The sequence below is a fragment of the Ursus americanus genome, chromosome 14, assembly GCF_024610735.1.
Source record: "Ursus americanus isolate L20-20 chromosome 14, mUrsAme1.1.p, whole genome shotgun sequence".
Classification (NCBI taxonomy): domain Eukaryota; kingdom Metazoa; phylum Chordata; class Mammalia; order Carnivora; family Ursidae; genus Ursus; species Ursus americanus.
Genome location: NC_142140.1, coordinates 53,033,020 through 53,058,093, shown reverse-complemented (window position 1 = coordinate 53,058,093; position 25,074 = coordinate 53,033,020). Strand labels below are relative to the sequence as shown.

General features: G+C 56.2%; 2 protein-coding genes across 4 annotated transcripts in view; one reads left to right on the top strand and one right to left on the bottom strand.

Moving 5' to 3' along the window:
- The first annotated feature begins 1,944 nt into the window (after positions 1-1,944).
- On the top strand, positions 1,945-13,439 carry PIN1 (peptidylprolyl cis/trans isomerase, NIMA-interacting 1). The gene is made up of 4 exons (XM_045774349.2): positions 1,945-2,089; positions 4,123-4,335; positions 12,082-12,192; positions 13,094-13,439. The coding sequence occupies exons 1-4, from the start codon at positions 2,032-2,034 to the stop codon at positions 13,201-13,203; spliced, it is 492 nt and encodes a 163-aa protein (XP_045630305.1). The 5' UTR covers positions 1,945-2,031; the 3' UTR covers positions 13,204-13,439.
- A 3,981-nt stretch (positions 13,440-17,420) lies between these two features.
- The window catches only part of OLFM2 (olfactomedin 2), a 59,723-nt gene continuing 52,069 nt past the window's right edge, over positions 17,421-25,074 (bottom strand). For all 3 annotated transcript variants that reach the window (XM_045774438.2, XM_045774437.2, XM_045774439.2), the window contains exons 2-6: positions 22,286-22,435; positions 20,508-20,654; positions 20,041-20,260; positions 19,592-19,698; positions 17,421-18,565 (exon numbers count right to left, since the gene is read on the bottom strand). In XM_045774438.2, the coding sequence (XP_045630394.1) occupies positions 17,888-18,565; positions 19,592-19,698; positions 20,041-20,260; positions 20,508-20,654; positions 22,286-22,435 (1,302 nt within the window). In that variant the 3' untranslated portion in view covers positions 17,421-17,887. The remainder of the gene's footprint in view (positions 18,566-19,591; positions 19,699-20,040; positions 20,261-20,507; positions 20,655-22,285; positions 22,436-25,074) is intronic.

Sequence of the window (25,074 nt, the reverse complement as noted above, 5' to 3'; positions counted from 1 at the left end):
TACACAGGATGTGGGGTACGAACTCAAAACCCCAAGATTAAGAGTCACATGCTCCACCAACTGAGCCAGCCAGGAGCCCCACCTCCATTCTGTTATGTAAGATGTTAATATAAGGGATGGCTAGGTAAAGGGTATGTGAAGAATCTACACTATTTTTGCAACTCTGTGCTAAGTTGAAAATCATCTTTAAAAAAAAAATTGTGGGGCACCTGGCTGGCTCAGTCAGTTAAACGTCCCTTCAGCTCAGGTCATTATCCCAGAGTCCTGGGATGGAGTCCCACATCTGGCTCCCTGCTCCGCAGGGAGTCTGCTTCTCACTCTCACTCTCCCTCTGCCCCTTCCCCCTGCTTGTGCGCACTCTCTCTTTCTCTCTCTCAAATAAATAAAATCTTCTTTAAAAAAGATTATGGTTATGATTATTATTATTATTGTATGTGCCAAAAAAAATCAAAATGTTATATTGAAACTTATGTTCCTCAACTTCTCCTTCACCTGAATTACCAGTGGTAGTTATTAATGTATTTGAATGAATCCAGAAATTTTGTTATATAGTTTTTACACAGTTGAGATAACCACACATATTTTACTACTCATACTGTTCAGCGGTTTCCTTTTTATGCTTTTTTAATGCTTTGGTATCTTTCTATAAGTGATCTAATTCTTTTCCATTGATTTTTGTTGATTTTTTGTTTTGTTTTGCTTTGCTTCCATATATACTATAGTTGCTATGTTGTACTGACACTAGCTTTTCTTTTCATCCATCAAACACATATTCTTGCTATGGGCCAGACACTTTTGAGAGCATTCTACAGATTAACTAATTTAATCTTTGGATCAAAGGTATGTATGAGATATATACCATTTCTTACCCTCATTTGCAGAGGGAGAAGCTGAAGCACAGAGATTAAGTAATTTGTTCAAGTTCATAGCAAGTGGAGGGCCAGGCTTTGAACCCAGCGATCTAGCTCCAGAATGCTCTTAGCCTGCTACATCCTGTCTCAGATTTCTTGTAGGCATATTGCCCTGTGTTTCATATGACTGTGCCTCATTCTTTTTAATGGTCACATAAGGGTCTAGTTATAGGTGAACTATCATTGAACTCTATCCTGTTGGTGTCTTTGCCTCTCATATCTATCTCCAGCCTGTCCCCAGGCACCTCCTCAGTGTCCCACAGGTGCCGCACACTCAATTTTAAATCGATTCAAACTGAGCTCATCATCCTCCTACCGGCGCGTCCTCCTGTGTCCCCAGCTAAGTGGCACGCCAACACCCACCAGTCACCCAGGACAGAGGCAGGAGCCAGACTGAGAGGGAATAAGTTAAGTAAAGTAGGTTCCAAAGAAGTAGAAGATGTTTGGGTCAGTGGCATAGGGAAGGGTTTGTCTTGCAAAAGAAAATAAAAGGAGGGGGGGATAGCTTTGGACATCTGGAGGAAACAGGTGGGAAGAGGGAAGATGGAAGAGCCAAATTTAGGCTTCTGGGTTCTTCGCTGCTCATCACCAAGGCAACTACGTTGCTACGGCAACGGCTAAGGCAGCACCGCCTCTTTCACTTACCTCGTGGGCTGCCATCACCTCCAAACCACCCAGACACTTCCGCAAGGGGGGAGGTGCGGGCCTCTGGGAACGGTTTAGAAGGCGGGAATTATTGCCACAGTAGCCAATCGAATGGGGCCTGCGACGAAGGACGCAAAGGAGGGGTCCGGACTTCTTTGGAGCTCGCCAAAGGGTGTCGAGAAGGACGGGCTCCAGTACCTTCCGCACCAGTTAGGGGCCGAGTGAGGAAGGGGGCGGGATCCGGGTGAGGCCGTACGGGGGCGGGACCCGGCGAAAATGCTGAGAGGATCCGCCCAGTTTCGCTGTTACCCAATAGAAAGCCTGAAAGCCTCTCAGGGCTGTTAGGGTGCCCAATGAGCATCGTCGCCAGGCCCCGGGGCCAGGCGTACCGAGCCAATCAGCGGCGGCGGTGGGCGGGCGCGGGCCGCATAGGCGGTGCGGTGGAGGCGGAGCGGGCGCTGCGGCAGGAGGGAAGATGGCGGACGAAGAGAAGCTGCCGCCCGGCTGGGAGAAGCGCATGAGCCGCAGCTCAGGTGCCGCGGGGGTCGGGGCTGGGGCGGGGCCGCGCGGGCCCGCGGAAGCGGGGCTCGAGCTCGCCCCTCGGACGCGGCGCCGCCGCCCGATTCCCGTGGGGTCTTGGCTCCTCCGCGTCTTCCCAGGGTAACGGCCCGGGCCCACCCCGTGGGGGCTGCGAACCTCAGGAGCGGGGATGCCGGAGGAAACTGAGGCAAGGGGCGGGACCGGAGAGACCCAGCGCGCTGCCCGGGGGGTGAAGGGCCGGTGATCCCGCTGCACTCCCTCGGGTGATGGCCTTGGCCCTGCCGATCCGGCTGATACATGTTGGCCTGATGCACCTGACGTCCCCGGGGAACGTCTCTGCACTCCGCTGGGCCCAGGGGGCACCCCCGGGAAGGACACCCCAACCCCATGCTCAGGGCGTGGCCCCAGGGTGTTGCCCGGCCTCGGGTGCACAACCTACTCCTGCTAACCCGCCCGCCATCCCCACCCCATCTAATGCTGAGTCGGCCGTATCCGCCCGGTGGTGTTCTGCCTGAGGATGGACCCTGTGCTGGGAGTCCGATTTAAGGCTTATCCACAGTTATAATATCAGTAATAGGGCACGTTCTTCTCACCGCTCAGCATTGTGCCAAGTGTGTTTTGTGTTCTCTCTCTGAATGACCACAACTCTGGGAGGTAGGTAGTTATTACCCCTATTTTGCAGGTGAGGAAAGTGAGGTCAGAAAAGTTAAGGAACTCACCCAAGGTCATTCATTCCAGGGGGTGGGGTCTGGATTAGAAGTCTGACTGCAGAGCCCCCTGCCCTTGTCACTAAAGACTAGTGAGTGAGGAGGGCCCAGCACCTCACCGCACTGCCTCCATAACCCATAAAAATCAGAGTCACAATGATTTCTGTTAATTGAATGCCAGGCCTCTGATGAGCATTTCCCATATATCATCACTGTTCTCCACATTAACCCTGTGAAGTTATGTCCTTAATTCTCTCACTTCACCCCCACTTTTCAGATGAGAAAGCCAAGGTTCAGGGAGACAGAGGCCATTGCTAAGGTTTTAGAGTCAGTCACTGGCTCAGTTCTCACCCAACCTGCTCCAGCCCTGCAGCATGAATCTGATGCTCTGCCCAGTTCTGGGCCCCTTCTCTTGCCATTTCTGCTTGATTCCACCCTGGTGGTTTTCCTCAGGGGTGACATCAGCTCTTCGTGGTGCTGGGTGCAAGTCGTCCATGCAACCCAGGCAAAATCTCAGCCCCTGGAATCATGCCTGGGCTCTCCTGGGTCCTACTTCAGTCTTCTCGCTTGCTGCCTTCACTCCTTCTCCTCAGGCCCTGGGTGACGTCTGGCCCCCCAGGAGTGCTGGTCCCTAGTTGTGCAGCAATGTGCACTGGGTGCGGGTTAAGAACAGAGCTTTTGTGTTTGACAACCTGGGTATAATTCCTGCCTCCATCCATTTGTGCCTGGAGCAGAGTGTACACTCAGGAAACATTACCAAAGACCTGGAAGGTGAGGCCTCATTTCTGTCGTCTCCATAAAATGGAGATGATCGCTGTCACACTCCTAGTGTGCCCTAGGCACTACCCTAAGTGTGGTTAAGAGCTATGAGCTCACTCATTGCTTAGAACAACCCTAGAGGAAGGGACTATCGTTAATCTGCATTTTACAGGTGACAAAATCGAGGCCCAGAGAGGGTAGCTCACACAGTGAATGACAGAGGTGACAGAGCCAGATTTAAACAGGCAGCCTGGCCACTGAGTACATGCTCCGAGCCACTCCCTCCCCCCCACCCACCCCGGCTTCCTCTCTCCTGTCATTCTGGGTTATTTTCCTCCTTGAAGTCACCCATAACTAAAGTTATTTCATTGTCTTATTTGCTTGTCTGGTGCCTGTCTGTTCCAACACCTAGAATGTTAGCTCCCTAAGGGCCTGTAGCGCGGGGTGGACACAGTGGATTTGTTGAGCGAAGGCATCCCATTGGCCAGTGCCTAATTTTGGCCTCAGGGTGGTATCCTTTGAGCAGGTCCCAGCTGAATCTCTGCCTACCCCTCCTCCAGGCCGGGTATACTACTTCAATCACATCACTAACGCCAGCCAGTGGGAGCGGCCGAGTGGCAACAGCAGCAGTGGCAGCAAAAATGGACAGGGGGAGCCCACCAGGGTCCGCTGCTCACACCTGCTCGTCAAGCACAGCCAGTCACGGCGGCCCTCGTCCTGGCGGCAGGAGAAGATCACCAGGACCAAGGAGGAGGCCCTGGAGCTGATTAATGGTGAGCAGGGCTGGAAACAGGTTAGGGGGGAATGTATGTGTGTGGAGGGGTGTCCTCTCCTTGGGAGCCAGAGCCAGCCTTGTAGAAATCACACCAGACCCTTCACCCCAGCCAACTCAGCTGTCAGTGTTGGCTGACACAGAAGTGCCTGAACATGACACGAGCCTGGACCACACAGCTGCCTCTTCTTTTTCTTTCCGTCTGGCATTCGAGGGTGAGCCAGGTTAGGAGGGGAGGACCCAGCCTTGGGGGCTGGCAGACCTGGGTTCCGATGGTAGCTATGTCCCGTAAGCTCCAGGACCTTGGGGGACTTGGATAACCTCCTTGAGACTCAGTTTTCACCTCTGTGAAATGGGTGTTGTCCCATACCTGCCCCTGAAGCCCATTAGGCCAGTTCAGTGAGGTGAGAGTGTTTGGTGACCGGTGGGCCCTCAGTCAGTGGGAGCCGTTGGTGGTGGTAATGACATCAGACAGCGTTCTGGGGCACATAGGTGGGTGGGTCAGGAGGGAGGTTGGAAAGGTCACAACAGAGAACTTGCTAGCAGAGTCAGTGACTTACTTCTGCCCTGAGAAAGGAGGCTCTTCCTGTCCGTTCTGTGTTTCCTCCACACTCTAGAGCAGTGGTGAGTACACGAACTTTTTCTTTCAAGGCCAGATGGTAAATATTTTAGGTTTTGCAGGCTGCACAGCTCTGCTTTGTAACTGACGGCAGCCTTAGATAATACATACACAAGTGGGTTGCGTGTGTCAATATCACTTGATGAAAACAGCAGCATTTCGCCCATTATGGCCGTCAGTTGCAGAACCCTGGTGTAGAGCTGCCTAGCCTGGCAGCCACTACCCACACATGGCTGTTTCCGTTTACATTAATTAAAACTAAGTCATATTAAAGATTGGTTCCTCACACTGGCCGCACTTCAAGTGCTCAGTAGCCACATGTGGCCAGCGGCTGCCCTCTTAGCTCAGACTAAAATACTTCCATCCTTACAGGAAGCTCTGTTAGACAGTGATGGTCTGGATCTCACGTGTGGTGTCCTCACTCAGGCTCTGCCACCACAGACCCCAGACCCGTCCTGGGCTGCTCTTACCCCCATATGACCCAGTGCCTCCCCCAGACCCAGCCGGCCCGAGTGCCCATCTGGCTCTGCCCTGCCCTTTCTAAACATCCCTGAACCCGTCTTTTCACTTGTAAAATTAGTATTTCGATAATAGAACTTACGCCTCGTGGGATAGTTGTGAAGACTGTGAGCCGATACGGTACAGCACGAATAACAGTTCTGGGGTCTACTAAATGTTCTCTAATTGCTAGCGGGCGTGATGAGTGTTGTTATGAGCACAGGCCTGGCAAAGTGCACTCGGTCAGTGTTGGCTGTTTTACTGTCACATCACCTGGTCCAGTATTTGGCCTCCGGGGCATTACTTACACACACACACACACACACACACACACACACACACACACACGGTGCGATGTCGGGCTTCTGCGAGCCTCACACCTCAGCGTTACAGAGAGAAGCAGAATTCATGCACAGAATCTGGAAGGCAGATTAAAGAGCTCGCCTCCTGAGCTTCGTGAGGACGGGGACTGGCTCTCTTCCCACCATAGTCCCACCACTCAGCACACAGCCTGGCCTACAGTCAGTGCTCACGGCCTTGTTTCAGGAACCAGCGGGAAGCGAGAAGGATTCCTAGCAGAGGAAGTGGCAGAGGTAAAGGCCTGGGGCAAGACCGTAGCCAGGACGCTGGGGAACGCCGTGCAGGCAACCGAGGGGGATGAGACCCTCCAAGGGCACGTCCCAGCAAGGTTGAGGGGGGCCCTGAGTGAGGTGAAGGGTTTGGGTCCTTTCTGGAGACAGCCGGAAACATGGCCACGTATGATGGGGGGACGGCCCTGCTTTGCTTTACTTTCAGGAAAGAGCTGTGTGGCTGGAGTGCGAAGGGCCAGGGAAGCGGGAGGGCTCAGAGCCCAGGCTGTTTGGGTCGAGCAGTGAGCAGTGAGAGGGGTCTGGCTGCCCCAGGGGAAGAGGAGGAAGTAGGTGGGGAAAGCCCAGAGAATCACGAGGTGACTTGGGTCTTCCCAGCTCAAGTGGTCCCTGTTCTGAGGCTTCTGGACCCACCAGAGTGGGCAAGAGAACAGGCATTTGGAGATTGAGTGTCAGGAGGTGCCACGACTGGTGGAGGGGACTTGGGAAGAGGGGCAGTCTGGGGAGGGACTCATTAAGTCTGAGGGGCCCACGGGAGAGCCATTGGGGGGCCAACTGGGAGAGGGTCTAGATTCAGCAGAGAAGCCAGACCAGAGACAGAGACCTTTGGGACAACCTTGGCAAGAGATGGCAGGAGGCTGAGGCAGGAGGGCGTGGGGAGATCTGAGCATGGCTGGGAAGGTAGGCTGTCAGGCCATGGGGACTGCCTGGGAGGGGTGAGGGTGCTTCCCGGTGTCCAGGATGGACAAGCATGCGCCTGATGGGCCGATGCTGTGGTGGGAGCCTGGGGGTGCTGAGGTCAGCTTAGGTCTTGGAGAATGGGGATCGAGGAGGTGCTCCCAGGAAGCAGCCGGGCCCTGGGGCCTAACCCTAAGTCGGTGCAGACTCAGGCGTGTTAGCAGGGGCTGGACGCACAAACCTGCACAGATGGCCTGGGGGAAGCCAGGGGAGGACCTGTCGTTACAGGCAGTGCGACCTGATGGGTCAGGGAGGGGAGAAGGAGCAGATTCTGGAGAGGTCTGGAGGCAGAATCAGGACTGGGTAACGGGTTAGCTGGGCGGGGTGGGGTGAGGTCAGAACCAGTGTGGCTCACCCTGGAGTCACACACAGATGGAGTCTGGTGCCAGCCGTGTGGCCTTGGCTGCATCAGCTGGAACGGGGGCAGGACGGCCATGAGATCCAGGGGCCAGCCAGGGGCGGGCTGCTCCGTAGAGCAGTGGGCTCAGTGCCAGGCGCTTGCTGTCTACAAGGGACCCCGGTCATGCAGACGTGTGTGGTTGGGGTCCAAAGTCTGGACAGAGCATCTGCTGCTTCCCTGAAAGAGCTCTGGGCAGCCTGGTGGGACTCAGATGGGATTCGGGAGCCTGGTGGGCCCCACATGTAGACCCTGCAGTGACCTTGGCCTGTTTACTCAGTGTCTTGAGATGGGGCTGGGACGGCCCCCCTCGGGGGTCATCAGGAGAGCACAGTGAGACAGCCTGGGCCGTGGTGTGCTTCGTAACCAGACACTCGTGTGCCCTGTCAGCAAGCTTGGGGCATCCAGGCCTGGTTTTCTCTTCTGTGAAAGAGGATGTTCCCTCTGTCCTGGGCTTGTTCCAGGTGATCAGATCAGGATCGGGGCTCGGATCTCATCGGTACCCGCTGAGGTCTAGTGCTCCCCACTGCCCCGAGGGGACGGGCTGCCTGCAGCAAGAACCAGTGTGTCCGCGTTTTTGGGGAGGCTCCTTTTCCTCTGCAGCTGCTGGGCTGTGGCCAGGCCCTGTCAGGGATCTGAGGACCAGCTGCCTGTCATTGCCCGTGTCCTTGTCTAAGGAGGCCAGGCTCTGGAGAAGCCCTCTCCGCCTGCTCCCCATCCCTCCAGCCCCACATGCCCAGGGCCTGAGGGTCCCAGGGAGGCCCTGGTGTGAGCAGCAGTCCCCTCAAACATACTCGTACCCAGGGTCTGAGGGTCAGTGAGCACCTTTGGCCTAGTGTCCCCAACCAAGCTCGGTGAGTCCCTTCCAGCCTGCTGGCTTCAGGCTGGCTCTCTGGTCTCTCTGGGCCCCTCCCGCTGGATCTTGGGTCTTCTGGGATGGCAGATCTAATCCTGTCACCTTTTTCTCTGTCCAGGCCCCTTCCCTAGTTTGTCTCTAAACCTTTTTAGGGGCGCCTGGGTGGCTCAGTCGGCTAAGCATCCAACTCTTGATTTTGGCCCAGGTCACGATCTCAGGGGCGTGAGATCGAGACCCACGTTGGGCTCTGTGCTGGGCATGGAGCCTGCTTAGGATTCTCTCTCCCTCTCTCTCTGCCCCTCCCCTCCTCTAAAAAAAAACCAAAGAGTCAGAGACCACCCCATTTGTTCACTCACTTTCCCCTAAATGCGGTGTATTAACTCAGGGTGCTATAACGGAATACCACAGGCTGGGTATTTATTTCCCACAGTTCTGGGGCTGGAAGTCTGAGATGAAGGTTCTGACCAATTCAGTTTCTGGTGAAGACTGTCTTCCTGGCTTGTAGACTGCTCTCTTCTCGCACTGTGCTCCCGCAGCCTTTCCTGGGCGTGTGCACATGGGGGATGAGACATGGAGCTCTCTAGCGTCTCTTCTTGTAAGGACACTAATCCTATGGGATTGGGGGCCTCCCTTATGACCTCATTTAACCCTGACCACTTGCATGAAGACCCATCTCTAAATATAGTCACATTGGGGATTGAGGCTTCAACTAATGAATTTGAGGGGATACAATTCAGTCCCCAACATACGGACAGACAGCTAGTAACCATCAGAAGCTTGCTCTGTACCAGGCACTGGGCCAGCAGGAACTACCCCTCCTGTTAGCCCTCCAAGGTGGGAGCTGCTATCATTAGCCCATTTTACAGGCCAGGCAAGTAAGGCTCCAAGAGGCGGTCAGCCACCAGGGTCACCAAGCTCTGGAGGGATAGAGCTGAGGTCTGAATGCGACAGCAGGGGGTCCAGAATTTGGCCTCCTCGGCCTCAGAGATGCACTGAGCAGGCCAGCCTGTGATCTACCCACAGCAACAGGTGCCCTTCTGTCAAGCAGCTAGTTTCAGGGGCTCCTGAACTCCCCGAAGCAGGTGGGAGTTCCCTGCTTCAGACTCGGAGGTCCTTGAGAGGCCGCCCCTGGGTCGAGCCCTGTTGGATGGGTGCCGTCTTGGTGAGGGGTGTTGAGGCAGGCAGGCCAGGCCAGGGCATTGCCGGGAGGGCGGCAGGGGGCGTCTGGTAGGTGTTCCTTTTCTCCCCCTCTTGAACCTTTTGATCTGAGGTGCACAGAGAAAAGACATGAGGTTCCACCTTTCCGACCTAAAGAGCAGAGGGTGGATCCCTGTCCCTCCTTCCCCGTGGCCTGTTTCTGTCTCATTTATTCATGAATTCCTTCAGCATTAGCGAGCACCTGTTCTGTGCACAGAGCTGGGTTCGGGGAAACAGCAGTGAGCAAGGCCAGCCGGTCCTGCCCTCCCAGTACGAGGCGGGTGGCAGACACACAGACAGGACACTGGCAAATGCAGGGAGGCACTCACACAGTGGGGTCTTAGGAAGGGCTCCTGGGTGAGGCCAAAGGACAACAAGCGAGCTTCCTGTGGGAAGAGACCATTAAGCAGAGGCCTCAAGGTGGTGGGGGCAGAGCAGGACTGGGAGAGACCTCCTAGGGAAGGAATAATACTGAGCCGGGGGGATGCACAGGGGTCTGAGGGTCCCCTTGCATCTTGGCTTGTGGCCCAATTGCTGCAGATCAGCTTCTAGAAAGGAGAGATCAGAAAGGAGTGGTTTTACTTTTTTAATCACTTGAGGCTCCTATCCAAGCAGAGTATTTTCTGAGAGTTGGCTGGTCAGAGGAAGATTTGGGTGCTGTGAACAATGGCGGGCAAAAGCTTGGCTTTTATTTGATTTTTAGGCTGATCTCTGTCTGTGTGCCTTGGCCAGGCCATCTAGTCTCGGGGATCTCTGCAGACTCGTGGCCCCAGCTCCTGGAGGCTGCGGCCAGGTGGTGCTTGTACGGGGCTCGGGGCAGGGCCTAGCGCCGCAGGTGCTGGGCATGCGCGGACAGGTACCGCGGGGAGCCCTGTGTGTTCAGGATCCCGCGGCCCCTGGATCGAGGTCCAGACAGAAGGGAGACGAGGAAGAATCTCGAGGCTGCCCAGGTGAGGCGGAGAGATGACCAGAAGTCCAGGGAGCGGAAAAGGAGTGGGGCCTTCATGATGTCTGCTTCAGGGTGGATCACGGGTGGATGCAGCTGGCATAGGGGGGCCACCCGGCAGCCCCAGGGGCATGTGCAGCCACACCAGGGCGTTACAGGGGGACGCCATCGCTGCCCGCGGAGGGCGGGGCTTGTGTGGCGTCGGCGAGCCTTTCTCACCAGGCAGCGTATCACACTGACGACCAGACCAGACGGACACATACAGGCGAGGGAGCCCGGGGATGGACAGATCACACAGAAACGGGGAACCTTATCACTGAGATGCACAGCCCTCATGGACGGGGAACTGTGACAGCAAGTGACATCTGTCAAGGTCTGCGTGCCAGGCACTGTGCTGTGTGTCTCTGTGGCCTGCGGGCAGGTGACTAATGGTTCAGAGGCAAAGGGATAGGGAGGACATGATGAGTGACGGGGACGTGGGGAAGGCAGAGGTGACGGGGCCAGCCGCAGAAGCAGCCAAGCAGATCAGCTACCAGGACACTGGAAGCCGCTGCGCTGCGCAGTAAGATGGGCCGATAGGTGTGTTGTCACACTTGTGCTGTTTCGATTGTGGTCATGGTGAGGTTTGCACTAGCTCAGCATCCGGCAGATGGCCTGGCTGGGTGTCTGGGCCTCAGAGCACCAGGGAGATTAGCCAGCAGTGTCCTGTGGTGCTCAGACAGGAGCAGTGGACGGAAGTGTCACGGGATGTTGAGAAGCCCACCGGCAGGTATGACAGGTGACCCTCACGTCCAGTGTGGGCTGGGTGGGTGTGCAAAATGTCCCCAGAAGAGTAGATGCCTGGAAAGCCACGTGGGACCAGCTGGAGGTGAGGGGCCATTCTGGTGGTTGGGGGCTCAGTGTCCTGGGAGCCCACCCGGTGGCTGCGCCGGTTCGGCGGGAATGCTCATTCATGTGCTCGGGCAGCTGGTTGGAGCAGGTGGGGGCATTTAGGGGAGGAAAGGATGGGTTCGGGCCCCAAGGGCTCCTGCCTGGACTCAAGAGTGAGTGGGGGCTCTTCCCCGCCAGGCACACACAGCCCTCCTGCGTGCTCTGCTCCCCACATGCTGCCCCTGGCCTCCCTCTCCCCCCCCCCCCCCGGGAGAATCAGTACCCAACCGGGAACAATTTGTGCCACACAGAGGGTGAATCCAGTGTGATGCCAACACACCCTTTTAGGGCAGCTGAGAGAACTGTGTCGGCTGCCTCTGGGGCCATAGCCCCTGGGAATGACACGTGTCCCACCTAGGCTGCCTTGTGATCTCTTCACGACACCCCAGGAAGCAGCCTGGGCCTTCCTCCCAAGTTGATACATTGGACAACTGAGGCCCAGGGCCTGAGGATTCAGCCGACTCCTATGGCAGAGCTGGCCTGGTGCCCCAGCCTCCTGCCTTTCTCTTGGAAGCATCTAGAAAATTTTCCCATCACCGCCCTGGGGGATCTTGGCAGGGACTCTGGGTCCCGGTGTCTCTTCAGTGTCTGCCCTGCCTTCTGCTCTCCTCCCCAACAGGGCCCAGAGGTAGATTTTTTTTCCCCCAAAGTATGTGTTGGGGGGTGGGAAGAGGTCACGCTGTGTTCACGTTATGTTGGGGGGGAGCAGTAGGAGTGACAAAGGGAGCGGGGCTGGAGGAATGGGGTGTGAGACCAGCACTGAGGCCACCGTGGGGTCAGGGTGTGCACGCATGTTGGGGGGCCAGCATTTGCGGACGTGTGTGAGGCACATGTTCCCATGTGCGGGTGTGCAAAGTAGGGCAGGGGTTGCATGCCTCCCGAGGGAAGAGCCACCCTCCACCTGGAGCCCTCCACCCCGTCCTGCCCTGCTTTTGATTCAAGGTCTCACCGCATGTCCCCATGTGGCGTCTGTCCGCAGGCTACATCCAGAAGATCAAGTCAGGAGAGGAAGACTTTGAATCTCTGGCCTCACAGTTCAGCGACTGCAGCTCGGCCAAGGCCAGGGGAGACCTGGGTGCCTTCAGCAGAGGTGCGCGAGGAGCGGGCACCGCCTAGCCCTAGAGGAACCTCGGTCCCAGCAGTGGGGGTCCCCCAGCCAGGAGGAGGTTGGGAGGGACAGCCCCGGCTGCACAGGCCTTCAGGGTCCACCAGGTGGCAGCATAGTCCCGCAAGCTTCAGAGGGACTCGCCCTGCTTGCGGGGTGGCAGGGCTGCGGAGCCTTCTGCCTGGTGTCCTTCCCTCCTGCGGTGGGGAGTCGGTCTGGGGGTCTCTGGGCAGTTGTCCCCATCATGGATCCAGCAAAGTGGGTACTTGCTGCCGTTTGCCTCTCCTCTGGTTGAGGGGTATAAGGCTGAGTCCTCTGAGAGCCCCAGGGCCCATCCCCAAGAATGCCCCTCCCAACACCACCCGCAGGAGTGGGAAAGCAGCGGTGAGGGGAGGAGTTTAGGCCTGTCTGGCTCAGGCAGTGGGAAGGGAGGAGCAGAGCGGATCAGACCACCTCCTCCTCCTTTCCCCCCCTTCCCCCTCCATCCTGGGGTCAGCAGAGCACCAGGGAGGGGCCGGGATGGATGGGCTGAGGAGTGTGGGGAGAGCCAGCAAGGGGCTGTCAGCTGCCCACCCGCACCAGGAAGCAGGCGGGACAGATGATGCGGCAGGGGCTGGCAGCGGGGGCCCTGGGAGACGAGTTCATCACTGAAATGTGCCTCCCAAGTGCGCGGCGGCGGCAGCTGCTCTGCCTGCCATCCCTCATGCTGTCCTCGGGCTTCCTGGGGCCTTCTTAATGGCCCCGCTGCCCTGCTGACAGGGCCATAAACCGCGTGATAGATGAGCACGGGGCCCAGCGCAGGTGGGAGCCCCACCTGCCCGCCCCACCTGGGCCTGGCCTGCGGCCGGGCGTTGATCCCCACACGCCACCCCTCACATTTCCCCAGGTCAGATGCAGAAGCCATTTGAAGATGCCTCCTTTGCACTGCGGACGGGGGAGATGAGCGGGCCCGTGTTCACAGATTCCGGCATCCACATCATCCTGCGCACGGAGTGAGGGTGGGGGTGGCTCAGTCCCGGCCTGCGGGGTCGGGTGGGGCGGGACGGGTGGCTGGGCCCACAGACTCTGCTCCCTGCTGTCAGCTGGCCAGTGGGTGCCCCTCCCTGCTGACGTCACAGTATTTATTGTTCCCAAAATGGCGGAGGGGAGCACTTCACCAGTGGGGCTCCCTCTGCCCCCAGCTGGCGCTGTCCCTGCCAGACTCCTCTCCCCTTTAGGAATTGACTTCAGAAGGGCAGGTGGGTGGGAGGCTCGCAGACTGAAAGGGTGGGGGTGACCTGTCCCCAAGAGAAGGCCTAGTCAGCTGAGCTGCCCCCTGTGTCCCTCCCCGCCACCCAAGTCCAGGGTGGGGGCAGGACGGCCTTGTTTCTGGTTATGCTACGTTCCTCTATTCAACTGCAAAAAGCAAATGCTCCACATGGGGCCCATGCTGCCCACCACCTTGGGGCCCTCACTGAGGGGCAGTGCAGCCCCCTTCGCACCCTTGATTAAACTTGGAACCACTACTGTGCTGTCCTGTGTCTCGTTCCCTCCCTGCTGAGGTGAGGGGGGAGCTGTCCGGAGCAGTCATCTTCCGCCATCCCTAGGGTCCAAGTATCCAGGCTGCATTTCCTCCCCAAGAAGCCTCCCTTCATCCTGGGCCTGGGGTGGGGGTAGGGGGTCCGAGAAGGGAAGTGGGGCACCAGTGAGTGTCCGTGGTGTTTCGACTTGGGTGTTTAAGAATGTTCTAGAATGCAGAGGCAGTGCCCTGACCTCACATCTCTGGATTCAGCAGGTCAGGGTGGAGCTGGGGATCTGCCGGGGGTCCTTGGAAAGCCAGACTGAAGCCCCCCTGCCCTGGGTCCCCTCTGCGCGTGCATGTGCACGGGCACACGCGCGCGCGCGCGCGCGCGCACACACACACACACACACACACACACACACACACCCATCCGTATCCTCTAGATACAAGCCACTCCCAACTAGAACAGGTTACATCCAGCATCCTGAGGCCTGCTTTCCTGTTACCACAAATGCTTCTGGCAGGTTGTTCCTGGGTCCTGCCTCCTCAGATGCTGTTACCTTAGCAACAAGGGACCAGCCAGGAAGGGAGGGGGGCTACTGCCAGGTGCCTCTGAAAGGGGGGATCCTGCCCAGCCCTCTGGGGGAGGGAGGCCCTATATGGACCATGGGGAAAGGGCTGTCTTGGAGCAGAGGGGATGCCTATGGCCAAGCATGTGGAGGCCCCTCCCAGGTGGCCTGTGGGTGTGGCCCACCTGCTTTCTGTCACCTCCTCACAGCTACCCCTGTGCTGGGGCCTGGGCTGGGGGCCAGTTCAATCAAGGGGTTTATGGGCTTAGCCCACTCGGCCCCCCCTCATTTAATGGGAACCTGCCCAGATGGGGGCATGGCAGTCTAGCAGGGCTTGGGGACCTGAGCAAAAGAAGCCCTGCCCAGCCCCACCCCAAGGGAGGCCCCTAGGGCTGTGTCTAATAAACAGTCACCTGGGCCAGCTCCCATCTGGCTGGTTTCTAGAGCAATCGCTCTCTGCTTGCTGCCTGCCAGAGTGTGTGTCATTAGGAAGGTTTAATGGGCTTCCTCTCCACTGTGGTGGGCTGGGAGGGGAGCGGCGGGCTGGCTGCACCTCCAGGCAGAATCCCCCATCCCCTGTGGGGGCCAGCGGGCAGGCAGCAGCACCCCCGTTTGCACCGACAATTCTGTAGGGTCGAGGGAGCGATGACACGCCTCCTGACCCCTGGAGCCTCTGGGAAGGAGCAGAAACGAAGGGGGTGGATGGGGGGGGGGCTGAGACGCTCCTGGGGGTGTTGTATATTTTCCCGTGTGGGGTTGACAGGAAAATGGTCTTTGTGGCATTCTCTGTCACTTCGGGCATCCATGCGTGTGCGCATGTGCGCACGTGCCCCCAAGCATGCGTGTGGCCATGTGACTCTAGTTATCCCCAGGTGTGTGTCCTGGGTGACACTAGGAAGTCCCCCTAACTGGGTGTGACCACCTTCCTCCGTGGACCTCCTCCTTCCTTTGTCTAGCTGTGCAGTGGCCTAAACGCAAACACAAAAGAATGTCGCTGTTAAATAAACGTGCCCCCGAGTCCACTCAGCGTCAGCGTGATGCATGGTTGAGTAGCTGTGGCTTCCCTCACCTGCTCCACATCCCCAGCCATGGCCTCCTGCCTGGAGGTCGGGTCGTAAATCCCAGGCCTTCTGGGTGGTGACAGCGGTGCAGTCTTCCCTCCTGTCCCCTCGGTCTGGCATTTCCCAGCCCAAAATGCCTTGGGGCAGGGGTGGGGGGTGGGGTTCCAACCTTCTGCCACGTGCACCTGTTCAGGCTTCTGTGGCCACGCGGCAGGCCTGGGATGGGTCACCTCAACTTGGGGTAACGCAGGCACTGCCCCGTGGGCTACAAAGCTTCCCCACTGTACCCAGGCCACACGTCTATGAGGCAGCAGAAGGCAGCATAAAGCACAAGGATCCTGGCCGGGGACAGGGGACGGGGGCGGGGGGGGGGGGGCGGTGGCGCGGAGGCTGTTTCTCCTGCCCATCCTTGGTCGGAACAAAAGCAACAAACGCAAAAGCGTCAGGAGCACTGGGCCTGCCTGTGTGTGTGGGAGAGGGAGAGGCCGGTTATGATGCCAGGCGCTTTGGGCATCTGCTGGAGGGCCCGTGTGCAGGGGTGACACGCACACCCACACGCAGGCCTGCGTTCCGTGCGCGTCTCCAGGGCCAGGCCTGTTTTGGACAAAGACGGAACTCGACAGCCCTCGGTTCCCGACCTTACTTTGGGAGTCGGAGAGACTAGTAAACCACTCTCCACCCGCACCGTGCTCATCTGGGGGATTTGCCTGCAAATAAATCCCTACAGGAGGGCTGGGCTGCAGAGGTCCTAAGTGTCCCCCAACTCTGTGCCTTTTTTTTAAAGCAGGTACAAAGTGCCTCAGTGGGCTTATGCAGGAATCCGTTCTTTTTCAATGTCAAACTTGTTCATTTAAATGGAAATTAATTGCTTTTCTTGAAGATTTCTTTAAAAATTGGTTTTAAATGAGTGCATTAGGCAGTCCCATTTATTATTCATTGGTTTCATTTGCAGTATGGCCCCTGTGTCCGGAGTTCCCGGAGATGCCAGCAAGGAGCGGAGATGATTTAATCAGAGAGGCCATTAATTAGAGATGGGCGGGGGGAGGGTAGCTCCCAGAAGAGCTGCTCTAGCTTCCTCCATGGTCTCAGGGGGGTGGGATCTAGGCCCCTGGGGCTCTTTACATAATATTCCTCTCCAGATTGAGTGGGGGCCATGTGGTGGGGCTAGCATGGGGGTGGCAGTCAGCACTACCTCTCTTCCCATCCACCAGCCCCAGAGGCAACTCTCCCCACTCTTGCAGTCCGCCTCACCTTGGCCACCAGGGATCTGACTAAAATAAGGCCCCCATCTGTTCTTCCCCTTCTGTGCCGCCCCACTCCCCACCTTAGTCATATTACCAAGGCTCCTGAGGAATTGGCCTCTTCTCCAACCTCTTCTCGGCTCCCTCACTCTCCGTCCTGCCGCCCGTACTTCCTAGCTCTTCCTAGCTTTGCCGGTCCTTCCCAGGCACGAGCTCTGGTCTTCATGTTGGGGCCCATCTCTGCCCAAGCCCCTTCCCGAGAATGGGCTCCAGGCGGGGGGTTCAGCTGAAGGCACCCCAGTGCCCCTTCAGGCTGTTTCTACCTTTTTAGTAGTGAACTTAGAACAGGCGCGACTCATTTAAAATGATTTTGAAATTACAAAGCAAAAAGAGAAAAGGAAAAATCTTGTGCCCTACTCTCTCATACCTAAATTCTTAAAAGCTGCCAAATCGTTTAAAAAAAAAATTTTTTTAAGTTGCCAGATGGCTCAGTGATACACCAGCATGATCAATGAATGAAAAACCCATGATGGAGAGGATTCATCTGAGGCCTGTTTTCATCGTTGTGATAGAATTCTCGGTTGTTTGGATCAAATTGCCTTCAAACAAATTGTTTTCAAACAAAACTTTGGATTGGGTCTCCTCACCTGTCTTCCCAAAGAGCTCGCCCTGCCATGCTGCCCACCTGGCCCCCAGGCTGGGCTCCCCTGCCCTGGTGCACACAGCTTGTGGCCTGGGGCAAAGACACCCCCCCACATACACACTGGGATGGGTCTCCAGACTCACACTTAGCCTCCACCTTGCCTCTCTGCCCTCTGGGACACAAAGAGCAACCAAAGCCTCAAATGTCAAAGGTCCCGTTTATTCCAGCAACCTGGAAAGAAAGAGTGTAAATAAAAAAAGAAACCGATCCATGCACTCAAATCCTTGAAGGGGAGGAGGGGGCTTGGAGGGAGGGCTGGGGGAATGGGTGGGAAGCAAGGAGGGAAGAGGGAGAGAGAGCGGCAGACAGGGAAAGAACTGGGGAGTCAGATCCATGAAAAGAAAGGGACATCAATAAAAAGGCGGAAAGAGTGAAGTATCAAAATCAGAGACCAACAAAAGAGAAAAGACACAGAGAGAATGCACTAGTAGAAATACAGGGGCAGAGAAGGAGAGCCCGGAGAAAGGGAGGGAGAGAAAAAAAGTGGACAGGAGAGGGGAGAGAGGGGCCGACAGAGACAGAAAGCTAAAGGGACCCCCGGCTGGCGGAGTCGAAGGGCCCCGGCCCCCCAGCACCCCCGGCGGCTGCCTGGGCTCCCGCAGCCGCTAGGGGTCCCCCGCGGTGCTGATGACGTGGAAGAGGGTGACATTGTAGAGCACCTGGTGGCCGTTGTTCCAGGTGTAGAGGGCGCGCTCCCGGGGGTTGTAATCCAGCATGGAGATGTGGGAGTACTGGTTGTGGAAGGGCACGTCCGTGTACTCGTAGCTGGACGTGTTGGTGAAGTAGGCGAAGTAGACCTTGGCCCCGGCCAGGTGCGAGTTGGTCACGTAGAGCACGCCGCAGATCATGAAGGCCTCGCCGGCGCTGCGCTTGGGGTAGCCGGTGTCCCAGGACCGCACGACCTCGAGGGTGTGCGGGTCCAGCCGGCTGACCACGATGTTGCCCGCGTTCTGGTTGGTGGTGTACACGGCCCAGAGCCCGCTCTCGTCCACCATGAAGTCCATGTCCGAGAAGCCGCCCCAGGAGTAGGGGAAGGTGTTGTTGTAGCCGGCCCCCGGCAGGCTCCTCTGCACCAGCACGGAGCGCGAGCGGAAGTGGTACTTGACCACCACGTTGCTCTGGTACTTGTTGTAGAACAGGGAGCCGTTGTACACCACGTGGCCCGTGCCTGCCCACGGCTGCGGCAGCAGGTGCTGGATAAAGTTCTGGCCTTTGATGAAGTCGCCCAGGGTGCGGAACTCCAGGACGCGCCGGCCCTTGTAATAGCCATCCATGTACCAGACCTACGGGAGAGCCGCGCGTCGCTGCGGAGCCCGCCGCCGCCGCCCAAACGCCCCCGCGGCCACACAGCAATCACGCGTGATCACGGGGGTCCACAGTCACTAAGGGGTCATGAATCAGTCTTGGGATGTCCAGTGACCACTCGTGACCGGTCATGGTCCCAGTAATGGGATCACTTGATCTGGAAACACCATTGGTCTTAAAACAGACACTTGCTACCTAAAGATCTGGGGAAATCGCGGTCCCTGGTGGCTCACGGGGCCCAGGAATTCACTGCTCATTGGAGATGGGATGGTTAGTGGTCACTGGACAGGCCTGGGGTGATGAGGTCACTTGAATTCACCCCTGTAGCCACAAGATGACCCGGCCTGCCGGCAGCATCTCCTCTGCCATCGTCACCTACTGTCGCCATGTCAGTCAGCAGGGGGGCGCCCTCACTGGTGATTATTGGGCTAAGCGTCTTGAAAACTTTCATGCCAACACTCTCACAATCATTTTGAAGATAAGGAAATTGAGGCTCAGAGACATTAAGGAACCTGCCCAAGGTTCTCTAGCTAAGAATTTGGTGGCAGCAGGATGCAAATCCAAGTCTGATTCTGATTCCCAAACCCAAGGTCTTTACCACTTAATTGAACCACCATAGTCCCTGGGAGGCCAGTGATCAAGTGAGACAGTGGCTATTTACTACCTCTAGTCTGTGACACTCAGTGGTCACCTAGTGACCGACATTAGTCACTAGGATAGTCACTGGGCAGTTAGTGGATGGTTCCTGTGGGTCAGAGGTGATGGGCAATCGTGACCGTGGAGACCACTGGGAGTCCCAAGGTCAACAGACTTGGCTATTCTCACGGCTGGAAGGTCCTCAGTCACCTGGTAGGTACTAGACAGTCAGGAGGGCCAAGGGCCCTGGAGATCCTAGGACACTTCGGGCTAAAGAGAGGCATTGGTGTGGAATTGCTGGGCACCTGTGGACAACCACAGGCTGTCTCCCCCAGGCTCTGACCCCTGGAGTGGGCACAATCACTCACCCGGCTATCCGCACTGGGGGCCATTGTGTCGGTCATCCAGGAGCCGAAGCGGGACCCCATGGCCCGAATGGTGATGGGGTTACTGACCCCAGTCAGCTTCCCACAGCCTGGGAAGCAGGAACAGGGTAGATAAGAGTGGAGGATGGGAAGAGCCCAAGCGAGACAGGGCAAGGATGATGTGGTATGATCAAACTGGGAAGAGCTGGGACCAAGGGTGAGGGAAGATCCAGAAATCTGGTCCCAAGATGGAGTTAAGTTGAGGGTAAGGGGACTGGGAGTCAAGGGTCAGGGCCATTTCTAGTTTTGGGGTCTATTTTAGGCCTTGGGTAGAGAAGTCAAAGGTCAAAGTTTGGAAGTTAGAGGTCAAAACCATGTCCAGCTTCTGGGCACTTGGTGGTATTAGAGTTGGGCGTGGAGGTCAGGGATCAAAGTCAAGGGTCAAGGCATACCCAGCTTCTGGGCGCAGGCATGGAGCCGGGCCTCCAGGGCCATCACCCGCTGCTGCAGGTCCTCGTACCCGTAGGCGCCCATCTCCTCCTGGATGGCTGCAAGGCTGCTGGAGAGATTCCTCACCTCCTCCCGCAGGCGCACGATGGTGCGCGTGTCCGCCTTGTACTGCTCCAGGACTGAGCTCAAGGGCAGCAGCTCCGACATCCTGTCCTTCAGCTCCTGCCCACCAAGATGGAATCCTCACTGATCCTAACCCCTGACCTTTGACCCAGGCCTGACCCCAGCCTTAGACCCATAACTTCACCCCTTATCTCTGATGCACACCTGGCCCTTGACATCTAGTCCAAACTAGACCCTGGAGCCCAGCCTACCCTTGGTCCTTCCCAGACAGGACCCCACTCTTAGAACTAACGGACGCCAATACCAATTCTTCCCTTGACCTCTGACCTGACCCAGAAGGACCCACCTGGAAGCTCTTGGCTGAGAGGGACCCATCGGCAGCCCGGAGTCGTGCATCCAGGCTTCGCATGAGGGTCTCCATGCTGCGCACGTACTGGAGGTCACGGTACGTCCGCAACTCAAGGACCTCCATGGACTGGGAGACGTTCTGGACCTAGGAGCTTGGGAGGGTTAGGGAGAGCCAGACTCCTGCCCTCCCCAAGCCCTGAGATGCCACAGATGAGGCCTGGTGGAGCCGGAGGCACAGCACCCAACCAACGTGCTCCCCTGATCTTACGGCAACCTCCCGCCCGGTCTGGCCACGACCACCTCTCACCTCGCTCCCCGGTCCCCCGGCTTGCACTCTTGTCCCCCCACCCCCACAGTCAGTTCTTCACACAGCAGCCAGAGGGAGCTCTTCAAAAGGAAGACCGGATCACCTTCCCCAGCAGACCCTGCACCTGCCTCCTCTCCGTGTTCATCCCCTGCGACCACCAGCCCCCTTTCTTCTCTCAGACTCTAAGCTCCTTCGGTCCTCAGAGCCTTTCCAGTTGCCGATCCCTCTGCCGGGAGCGCTGTTCCCCTCGTCTTGCCATGCTGGCACCCTCAGCCTTCAGGCCTCATCTGTAGTGTCACCGTCTCGGAGTGGCCTTCCCTGACGCCCCTGCCTCCAGTAGCTCTCCATCCTCTCTCCCTTACGTGGTTATTTTCTTCCCAGCTACAGCTACGACTTGGAACATTCTTCTTCATCTGCCTCCTTCAGGTGAGATCCTCACGGGCAGACCCGTGTCTAGCTCGTCCACAGCAAAGTCACCGGGGCCCAGCACCAGCCTAAACTAGATGCTCAGTACTTTTCAGCTACATGAATGAACTGAATCCCCTTGCCCTAGCCCCTCCTAACCCGGAACAAGGACCCCCTAGCTCCCACTTCCACCTGCCTAAGGTGAACATCACTCGGCTAAGGTGAGCTCTACCTGGTTAAAGTGAGCTCCCTGGTGAAGGTGAACTCAGAGACAGCACCAGGTGCTTGTGGAAACACACAGATTTTCCTGAACCCCTGTTCACATGACACTTGGAAGTTCTCAGAAACCCAACAGTCCAACACCCACCTTGGATGCCACAACATTTTTATAGCCATTGTCAACAATCAGGGGACCCCACGTGGATGTCCCAAACTGGCAAAGCAGGGCTGGTGTTGTGGGCAGGGCAGGATCCGGCAGAGTTCGTGGGTCAGAGACCCTAGAGCTGACCAGGATCTCCTGTTCTCTACCAATCCCTCACTTCCTCCTCTGTAGGTTGATGATGGGAGGTAGCTGGTCCCTGTAGCTGCCTAATGAGCAGTTCAGCTGGATAGTGTCAAGGGACAGCAATCAATCTATAAAGAACATCCCTGAGGATGTTTTGAATGGGGACTGTTTTATATCGACCGTCGTCAGGAGGGGATGGAATCTTGTATGTGTCTTGGGTTGGAGGGTAAGACCCCTCCCCAAGGCACACAAGACACTTTTCTCAGAGGTGAGTCTGGTGAGTTAAAGAGCTGAGTAAGGCATGCATGGTGGGGCCAGGGACCACACACGGGAGACTCAGATGCTGTCTCCCTGTCCCCACACAACACTCAGCTTCTCGAAAGAAGCACTGAACAGATATTGACTAAAATATCCACTTGGAGGGGAGCCGGGTTATCCCCCAGCTCTGAACAACCTGCATGGCTAGATCTGGCCCCCAACTGGCCTGGATGGGGGCCGAAGGCAGGGTGGGAATTGGGAGATTTTCACAGTCTTCCTGGGGCACCTGGAAGGTTCTTACCTTCTCCATCAGCTGCCGCAGCTCCCGGCTCCGGCCATCTCGGGAGCAGGTGCTCTGTGCGGGGATCACAGCCGTGCAGATGCATTTCCCGTCAGGAGCCTGGGCTGAGGTATACAGCTGCCAGCCTTCCTCTGGGCTTTGGAAGAGGGTCTGCAGGGAAGTCAGGGGTCAGAGAGCAGGAACTCAGTGGGGGATTCACCCTGCCCATGCTGGGGGAGAAAGAGGACCCAGGGAAATGACAGATGCCTTGGAATGTGCTGGACCAAGTGCTGAATGCCTGATGCATGGGATCTCAATTCCTCTTCAAGGAAACCCATTTTGCAGATGATAAGACTGAGGTATGGGAGGTTAAAGAATATGGCAAGGAATTGAGGGATTCAAGCCCTTCCACAACACAGGAATTCATTCTCTCACTCATGTTCACATGCACACAACATTGCCTCCATAACTGTCAACAGGGCACAGACCCACTTGTACTGCCCCAAACCTGGGCCACCTTCTCTGCCTTCCCAGCACACTGTGAAACATGGACTCTGGATATAGCCCAAGGACCACTAGGAGCAACCCTACTGTGTCATCTCCCACCCCACCACTCCTCCTGAGAGGCCCAGATAAGGTAATGGCCAAAAGGTGACAGAATCCTCATAGGGACTTCCAGGCCCTCGAAAAGAAAGCACCACTGCAGACTCCTAAATTCAACTTCAAATCAGTTTATGATGCTTAGATAATTCAGTGATCAATCGTGGCTATTTCCCAAGCCATGCTCCTTGGAACATTGGCAATTTTTCCAGGCATGCTCGGTGATCAAATAAATTTTTGCATTGTTGGGTGAAGCAATTCCTTTGATGCAGGACTTATCAGAGCCCTTGAAATGCTAATGTGCATCAGGGAACTCCAAAAATTTCTACACTTACTAGAAAAATATATAGTGAATGCCTATTTTATGCATGGTATAGGGTCTGGGATAGGGCTAGGTAGAGAGGAGTGAAGAAAACATCTGGTCGCTGTCCATGGATGGAGGAGACAGACATCACACATGTAACCCCACTGATACTTCTAGAACCATTCACTGCAGTAAATGCTCCAAAGAAAGTGCAAGGAGTTACAGGGGGTCTTCCTCAGGCTGGGGATTTCAGAGAAGGTACCCCAGAGAAGGGACATTTAAGTTGAACTTGAGGGATGAGTCAGCCAGGAGAAGGCAATAGGAGAGGGGACACTTCTGACAGCACAGATTCAAATAAATATCTAGAGGTGTTTGAGAAACATTGTTCAAAAAGCATTGAGTAATCACTGGATGGAACATGGTGGGCCCCGAGATCAGGCCCCCTTGAGCTTCCCCAGAACATACTGGACTTAGTCACAAGTCCCAATCTTTTTGTTTTATCAGGGCATGATGGTCTCTTTTGTTCAGGAAATATTTGGTAAGCTCCTACTGTGTGTCGGGCTCTTTTCTGGATATTGAAAACACAGCAGTAAACAAAATGTGCAAACATAAAAGCTCTTCTGGGAGGTTACGTTAGACAAAGACAAACATAGACAAGTAAATGTCAAATATTTAAAGGGTGATGAGTGCCACAGAGAGAAGTAATATAGGGAAGGAATGATGGGAGGGATGCTGTGGTTGGGGGTTGCAGTTTTAAGGTGGCCTGGGAGGGCCTCCAAGAAAGTGTCGTTTGAGTCCAGACCTGAGGGAGGGATGAGCCATGCAGATATCTGGGGATGTTCCAGGCAGAGATAAAAGCAGGTGCAAAGGCCCTGAGGCAGTACCATGCCTGGTATGTTCAGGAAGCATGGAGAAGGCTACCATGGCTGGAGCAGAGTGAGAAAGGTGGTGGGGTGGGGGATGAGGGCAGGGAGGGGACAGGTCATCATGTTCAGGACCTGTCAGCTGTAGGAAGGACTTTGGTTATTCCTGAGGGAGGTGGGAGCCACAGAGGGTTCTGAACAAGGAGGGAGGTCACCAGACTCAGGTGCTCACAGGCGCCCTCTGGTGGCTGTGGAGGGAACAGACTGGGAAGCAAAGACAGGACCAGGGCCAATGAGACTGAATAGGTCCAGGTGAACAGGATGGGTGCTGGCCATAGAGGTGGGCAATGGAAGATTCTGGTCCTAACCAGGATGCGTTCCTATATACCTGCAAGAAATTCTGATAAAACCCAAGCGTTTTACAGAGAAACAAAGCCCCACAATAATTGTTCATTTGGACAGCTGTTAACTGATCGCCCCACAGACGCTGCTCCCATGAGCCGTAGCAGAGATAAGCCAGACTGTGAGCTACAAGCAATCCTGGAGATGCCAGCTATTAGCCCACCTTTTTTCTCTCCCACTCAATAAAATCTTTTTTTTTAAGCTTATTGTAATGTAAGCAAGTGATATAATCGTACAGATGAGCTTGACTCCTCCACTAATTTATAAGAAAAACAAACCATTCATAAGCGCCATCTGAAATGATTGTAATTAGTCATTCTTTGTGCCTTATGTTCACCCTTTTGAAATTGGGGGACCCCCCTTTTTACCAGTCCACGTCTCCTCCATGGAGCAATGAAGTCACCCACCTGCCCAGCCTTTCTTGCATGCAGGTATGATTCAGGTAGAGCCAACACTCATGGCTCCCAGGCCTTCAGTGCAGAAACATCCGAATCCCCCCGCCAAAGACTTCCTCTGGCCATCAAAGCCCACTCCACCTTTGCACTGGGCAGCAGAAGCCCCTCTCCCCCGGCAGTCCCCAACAGTGCCACATAGGAGTTAGTGCCGGATACCAGTAGCCCTCACCTCTCCGGTCGGAGGGC